At 42.0% G+C, this 6,977-nt stretch overlaps 1 protein-coding gene across 1 annotated transcript; it reads right to left on the bottom strand.

The window, feature by feature from the left end:
• Positions 1-2,471: 2,471 nt before the first annotated feature.
• LOC114783671 (myosin-7-like) lies at positions 2,472-6,967 on the bottom strand. The gene is made up of 17 exons (XM_028969185.1): positions 6,795-6,967; positions 6,574-6,719; positions 6,395-6,485; positions 5,915-6,304; positions 5,697-5,823; positions 5,492-5,610; positions 5,188-5,384; positions 4,904-5,087; positions 4,655-4,820; positions 4,370-4,494; positions 3,979-4,287; positions 3,697-3,900; positions 3,309-3,605; positions 3,133-3,237; positions 2,948-3,043; positions 2,706-2,840; positions 2,472-2,596 (listed from the first exon to the last, which is right to left on the bottom strand). The coding sequence occupies exons 1-17, from the start codon at positions 6,948-6,950 to the stop codon at positions 2,576-2,578; spliced, it is 2,868 nt and encodes a 955-aa protein (XP_028825018.1). The 5' UTR covers positions 6,951-6,967; the 3' UTR covers positions 2,472-2,575.
• Positions 6,968-6,977: the final 10 nt, after the last annotated feature.

Genomic DNA, 6,977 nt, shown 5'->3' on the forward strand with positions numbered 1-6,977 from the left:
CTTACCTGTTACATGACAGTTCACAGTTACTGCTGCTATGTGTCCTGTCCTCCTCATGACCACTCTTGGTTAAAAATCCAAATTGGTCTACTTTCGGGAGTTTTGCCACCCTTTCCTTTAGCTCTCTACGTTCCTGCCGCTTCTTGCAGCCGTTCTTGGGTTTGAAGGGCATGCTACTTGTTTTGGTAAGCACGATGATTGCAGTGTGCTGCCATCCATTAAAAAAAAAATCACAATAAAACATTTAGCCTTCCCAGAAACCCTTGCTGTATGTCAGTAGAAACAAATATACTCTTTGGTTGGATTTTAAAGCTGAGTTTTTTTTTTTTAAAGGATGCGGGTCTGAGGTAGTGACAGGCCCCCAGAGATCACGGGCACCGGTGCAATCGCACCTGCTGAACCGGCTATAGTCACGCCACTGAGTGTATTATTTATGTGTACATATGTTAAGACCATTGATGTGCTGTGGGATGGGAAAATACTAGAAAGATTCTGTTCAAGGTGCTTATGAAAGCAATTATTGCATTTACAGTCAGGTCCATAAATATTGGGACATTGACACAATGTTAACATTTTGGCTCTATACACCACCACAATGGATATCAAATGAAACGAACAAGATGTGCTTTAACTATCAGATTTTATTTGAGGGTATTTACATCCAAATCAGGTGAACGGTGTAGGAATTACAACAGTTTGCATATGTGCCTCCCACTTGTTAAGGGACCAAAAGTAATGAGACAGAATAAGAACCATAAATCAAACGTATACATTTCAATACTTGGTTGCAAATCCTTTGCAGTCAATTACACCCTGAAGTCTGGAACACATAGACATCACCAGACGTTGGGTCTCATCCCTGGTGATGCTCTGCCAGGCCTCTACTGCAACAGTGAGCAGTTCCTTTCCATCTCCATACTCTTCTCTTCCCATCACTGGTACAAGTTTATCTTGGTCTCATCTGTCCATAGGATGTTGTTCCAGAACTGTGAAGGCTTTTTTAGATGTTGTTTGGCAAACTAATCTGTCCTTCCAGTTTTTGGGGCTCACCAATGGTTTACATCTTGTGGTGATTGTTGACTTTAACACAGATACACCTACCTCCTGGAGAGTGTTCTTGATCTGGCCAAATGTTGTGAAGGGTGTTTTCTTCACCAGGGAAAGGATTCTTCGGTCATCCACCACAGTTGTTTTCTGTGGTCTTCCGGGTCTTTTAGTGCTGCTGAGCTCACCGGTGTGTTCCTTCCTTTTGAGAATGTTCCAAACTGTTGTTTTGGCCATGCCTAATGTTTTTGCTATCTCTGTGATATGTTTCTTTTGTTTTTTCAGCCTAATGATGGCTTGCTTCACAGCTCTTTGGCTCTCATCTTGACAGTTGACAGTAACAGATTCCAAATGCAAATAGCACACTTGAAATGAACTCTGGACCTTGTATCTGCTCATTGTAATTGGGATAATGAGGGAATAACACACACCTGGCCATGGAACAGCTGAGAAGCCAGTTGTCCCATTACTTTTGGTCCCTTAACAAGTGGGAGGCACATATGCAAAGTGTTGTAATTCCTACACCGTTCTGATTTGATATAAGCTGATAGTCTGCAGTTAACTAAAGCACATCTTATTCATTTAATTTGATATCCATTGTGGTGGTGTATAGAGCCAAAAATGTTAACATTGTGTCGATGTCCCAATATTTATGGACCTGACTGTATATTATGTTAAAACTGTTTTGTACTATTATGAAAATGGTTGTTCGATAGGTTGAAAGTACAGGCATGTGGGTTGATTCTGTAAAGGGGATAGCAGATATTGAACGAATGTAATATTTGAATAATATGTATTTCTGTTGAGATATTTCACTGAGATTAACCTGTGAGAGGACTGAAAACGTAATTCAGGAAGTGAGTATATGTAAATTGTTTGTAAAGTTGAGTGTAAAATGTATTTTTCTTGAGATAAAGAAATGCCTGCACGAGCGAACACACTAATGATTCCTGCCTGTGTTTTCTCTGTTAAATACAGAAACCGCAGACACAAATACACTTTTTAAATCTGTCCCAGTCCCGGGGCGCTGGGATCTGTAACACTTGCAATATTTGCAACATTGAGGTCAATAGCAGTCGCAAAAGCATTTCACCGCATATCATACCGTGTTTGTGACAAATAAAATTTGAATTTGAAAATTTGGAATTTAAATTACTGTATATCTGGTTGATGTTAAAATATCTGGTGGTAGGGATTATGATGATTTATTACAATTGTGATGGTATAACATTAAGAAGCAGTTTTGTTTGACTTGCCTGAATCTGAAGGTTAGATCTCAAATATTCAAAGTAACAAACTTTTTATCAGCCATGTTTACCAATTTTTTTGGTATTTTTTTGTCTTGTGATGAAAATCTATTTTTACATTCAGGTTATACATGGCTTTATGTAGTCATCTGTGTTTCTGTTATTCAACCAGTCTTCAACCAGTTTTTCATTGCTGATTTATTTACTTCTACAAATTTCATTACTGGAAAGTGGACACTACAGCACTTCAAACAGAGGCTTTCCATGAATGTCTGCACATCTTCTCATTCTTCATCATGTCCTTTCTGTATTAAAGAACAAAAATTTCTAAATTAATATAATACAGCAATTGATATAAGGCAATTATTGGAACAAATAATGATTTGCATTTCAGTTTAGGTGATGGTAACTCACCTTGGAGCCAGAATCGCGGCTCTTAGCTCTAATCTTGTTGACCTGAGACTCTGCGATGTCGGCTCTCTCCTCCGCCTCATCCAGCTCATGCTGCATCTTCCGGAACTTGGTTAAGTTGGAGTTGGCCTGCTCCTCCTTTAGCAGTAAAAGTTTATTTTTGCATTAATGAACGATGATCCACATTGATTTTCATTATCTTTTAAACTTATTTCAGAGAAAATTTACCAAAAAATTTAACTTACAGCCTCCTCTGCAGTTCTCTTGTAGGACTTGACTTTTAGCTGCAATTTGTCCACCAGATCCTGAAGACGGGACAGGTTCTTGCGGTCCTCCTCAGTCTAAAAGTACATTTTTGATTAACCTAGTTTAATATTTAATTGATATTTTACTAGAACATTAAACACAAAATGCATGAATAAAAGTAGACCTGGTAGGTGAGCTCCTTGATGCGTCGCTCATATTTGCGGATTCCTTTGACTGAATCACTGGCCTTTCTCTGTTCCATTTCCATCTCGTTCTCCAGCTCTCTCACCTAATTAAAAGTAGAATCTGAGAAAAGGTTCTCAAGAAAACAAAACCGTATACTATTGATCAGTATCTCACCCTGGCCTCCAGCTTCTGGACCTGCTTCTTGCCGCCTTTCATGGCAATTTGCTCAGCTTCATCCAGACGGTGCTGCAGGTCCTTGATGGTCTGCTCCATGTTCTTCTTCATGCGCTCCAGATGGGCACTGGTGTCTTGTTCCTTCTTCAGCTCCTCTGCCATCATGGCTGCATCAGTGATGGCCTTCTTGGCCTTTTCCTCAGCGTTCCTGCACTCCTGCACAGCTTCCTCAACCTCGGTCTGAAGCTGGGATGTATCGCCCTCCAACTTCTTCTTCTGGTTCAGCAGGCTGGTATTCTGTATAAAATAGTGATTTAGCACAATATATTTGAAACAGTTGGTGAATAAAAATTGGACTCTTCGGTGAGAGACTTTTCATATATTTTACCTGTGAGTGCAGCAGCTGAACCCTCTCACTGACATCCAGGAGCTCCTGCTCAGCCAGCTTGCGACCTCTCTCTGTCTGCTCCACCAGGGATCTCAGCTCGTCCAGTTCAGCCTGGAGCAGATTGTTGCGTCTCTCCACGATGGCGATGTTCTCTTTGAGGTCATCATTGCCACGTAGGGAATCGTCCAGCTGCAGCTGAGCATCCTGGGACAGAAATGTTTCTGTGTTATTGTATTGGTCCATCTTTACATTAAATTTGTGTTTCCAGAAGGTCCTTCATACTTTGAGATGTCCATGGAGACCTTTGAGCTGCTTCTGGGCCTCTGCTGCCTGCCTGTTTGCCTGGCTGAGCTGGATCTCCATCTCGTTGAGATCTCCTTCCATCTTTTTCTTCAGTCTGAGAGCCTCATTCCTGCTGCGAGTCTCAGACTCCAGGGAGCTCTGCAGGGTATCCACTACCCTCTGCTGGTTCCTCTTGGCCTGCTCCATCTCTTCATCTTTCTCCACCAACTTACGCTCAATGTCAGCCTTCACCTGGTTGAACTCCAACTGAGCTCTTAGGATCTTGCCTTCTTCATGTTCCAGTGAGCCCTTTTAGCATCAAGTTACAGAAGAAGTTAACCCTGCTTGTCTTCCGACAAACAGAGAGCAATTGCTGAATTAAATGCTGTACCTCAGCTTCCTCCAGAGCAGTTTGGATCTCAGCCTTCTCTGTCTCCAGCTGTTTGCGTACTTTCTCCAGCTCATGGATGTTCTTTCCACTCTCACCAAGTTGCTCAGTGAGGTCAGAAATTTCCTCTAGACATAGCAGAATCAATTTAATAAATATTTCCAACTAATACCTGAACAATTTAGCATTTAAAAAAGTGGACTGTCTATATTGTACCAACTTGTACCTTGAATTGCAAAGTAAATTGTCTAATCGTAACATCCATCATGAGATGAAATATTAATTTACCCTGAAGATTCTTATTCTCCCTCTTCATGGTCTCCAGGTGATCCAGAGATTCCTCATATGAGTTTTTCAGTTTGAAGAGCTCGGTGCTGAGAGATCTGGCCTCCTTCTGTGCACTCTCAAGTTCAGTCTGAGACTCCTCATATTTCTGCTTCCATTCAGACAAGACCTAGAAATCCAGGGAAATACACTCTTAAAAACAGTCACACAGGCCCCCCTTAAATAATTAATATGTGAAGAACAAAAACTCACCTTGTCAAAGTTTCTTTGCTTCTTGTCCAGAGCAGCAGCAGCAGCGTTGGATCTCTCCACATCTACCATGAGATCTTCTATCTCATTCTGGAGTCTGTGCTTAGTCTTCTCCAGGGAGGAACATTTAGCATTTACAGCTTCAACAGCTTCTTCTGCATCCTGCAGACGCTGGGCCAGCTTTTTCCTGGATGACAAGAAGAGAGTGTTGTTGAGAGTTTTTGAAAACATGTCATTTCTGTCTCTGATTTGCTATCTACAATTCTCCTTTAGCATGAAGAACTTACTTTGCTTCCTCCAGCTCCTCCGTCCTCTGGATGGCATCAGTCTCATACTTGGTTCTCCACTGAGCCACCTCAGAGTTGGCCTTGGACAGGCTGCGCTGAAGCTCTGCCTTGGCTTCCTGCTCCTCCTCATACTGCTCCCTGAGGAGGTCAGCATCATGGCGAGCAGACTGCACAGCATGGGCCAGGGCGTTCTTGGCCTAAACATAGAGAGAGATATATTGTTTATTTGTTTGTTTGTTTATTTTTAACGACTTATGAAATTATGGTAAAGCAGTTTATTCATGTATTTTGCTTTTGATAATACCTTGACTTCTTCCTCTAGTTGTCTCTTCAGGTCCTCAATCTGCTGTGTATAGGACTGTTTACCTCTTGTCAGCTGCGAAACAAGAGAATCCTTCTCTTCCATCTGTCTGGTAAGTTCACCTGTTGTGGCAAAGTTGTGTCTGTTAGCACCACAAGCATTTCAAAATTGTAATTATTCATTATTTTAGCAAAATGTTTCAGAATACCATTTTCAGTTTGGAGCTTAGCCTTCTGCATGGTTAAGTCATTGATGCTACGCTGGCCTTCCTCTGCCTTGGTTCTGTATTCACTCATCTGGTCTTCCAGAGTTCTGCACATTTTCTCCAAGTTTGTCTGTGGTTAATGAGTCACTTTTGTTAATTATGGAACAATGTGATTAATTTCCCAAAGGATATTTTTTATTAGTCACACACAGTTTTTATACCTTGTTCTTGACGATCTGCTCCATGTTGGAGACCACGTCATCCAGCTCCAGCCTGAGCTCGCTCTTCTCCTTCTCCAGCTTCTGCTTGACTCTCTGGAGGTTGTCGATCTGCTCCCCCAGGTCAGCGACACTGTCTGCATGTTTCTTCCTCAGTGTGGCGGCGGTGGCTTCATGATGCAGGGTGGCCTCTTCAAGGTCCCTGCGCAGCTTCTGGAACTCAGCCTCCCTCTTCTTGTTCATCTCAATCTGAGCAGCGGTGGCTCCACCAGCTTCCTCCAGCCTCTCGCTGATCTCCTCCAGCTCTCTGGCCAGGTCCGCCCGCTGTTTCTCAACTTTAGCACGGGCAGCTCTCTCAGCCTCCAGCTCTTCTTCCAGCTCTTCAATACGGGCCTACAAAATGGTTCAAACCAGTTCCCTTTGAAAAAGGTTATGGTTTAAACATGTCTTTTATGTCTTCAAGGTTCTATTGTCATTTGTTACCTGCAACTCTTTAAGTTTCTTCTGGAGTTGTGCACCCATGGCTTGTTCATCCTCAATTTTACTGTTTAGCTGGCTGATCTCAAAGTCTTTCCTGTAATAATCAAATATTTTGCATAAGCAAATTATCTGTGTAATTCCATTGTGTTCTAGGTTGTTTGGGGTGGGTCTGTTGATCTTACTTCTTTAACCTCTCTTCCATTTGCTGCTTGTCATTTTCCAGGTCCATTATATTTTCCTGGGTCAATTTTAAATCACCTTCCAGCTTTCTTTTGGCTCTTTCAAGATCCATTCTTACTTTCTTCTCTTGTTCAAGAGACCCTTCAAGCTGTGGAGTTGGCCAAAGTGTAAGTACAAGACAAAATGTGTTGGATTAGACCTTCTACAACCACTGAGTACTAACATCATCCACTTGTTGTTCCAACTTGGTTTTAGCTTTGGTCAGAGTGTTGACTTTGTCCTCTTCACTCTGAAGATCGTCCAGCGTTTGCTGGTGAGCCTCCTGTAGAGCTTTCTTCTCCTTGGTTAACTTGGCAATGATTTCATCAAGAGCTGCCATCTCCTCAGTCAGGTTTTTCACCTGAAT

Source organism: Denticeps clupeoides, unplaced genomic scaffold, assembly GCF_900700375.1.
Source record: "Denticeps clupeoides unplaced genomic scaffold, fDenClu1.1, whole genome shotgun sequence".
Taxonomy (NCBI): Eukaryota; Metazoa; Chordata; class Actinopteri; order Clupeiformes; family Denticipitidae; genus Denticeps; species Denticeps clupeoides.

Coding starts and splice junctions, on each gene's coding strand:
- LOC114783671 (XM_028969185.1), bottom strand. CDS start 6,950: ATGGCAGCTCTTGATGAAATCATTGCCAAGTTAACCAAGGAGAAGAAA. Junction 6,486..6,573: donor ATGGAAGAGAGGTTAAAGAA/GTAAGATCAACA, acceptor TGATTATTACAG/GAAAGACTTTGAGATCAGCC. Junction 3,238..3,308: donor TCCAGAAGCTGGAGGCCAGG/GTGAGATACTGA, acceptor ACTTTTAATTAG/GTGAGAGAGCTGGAGAACGA.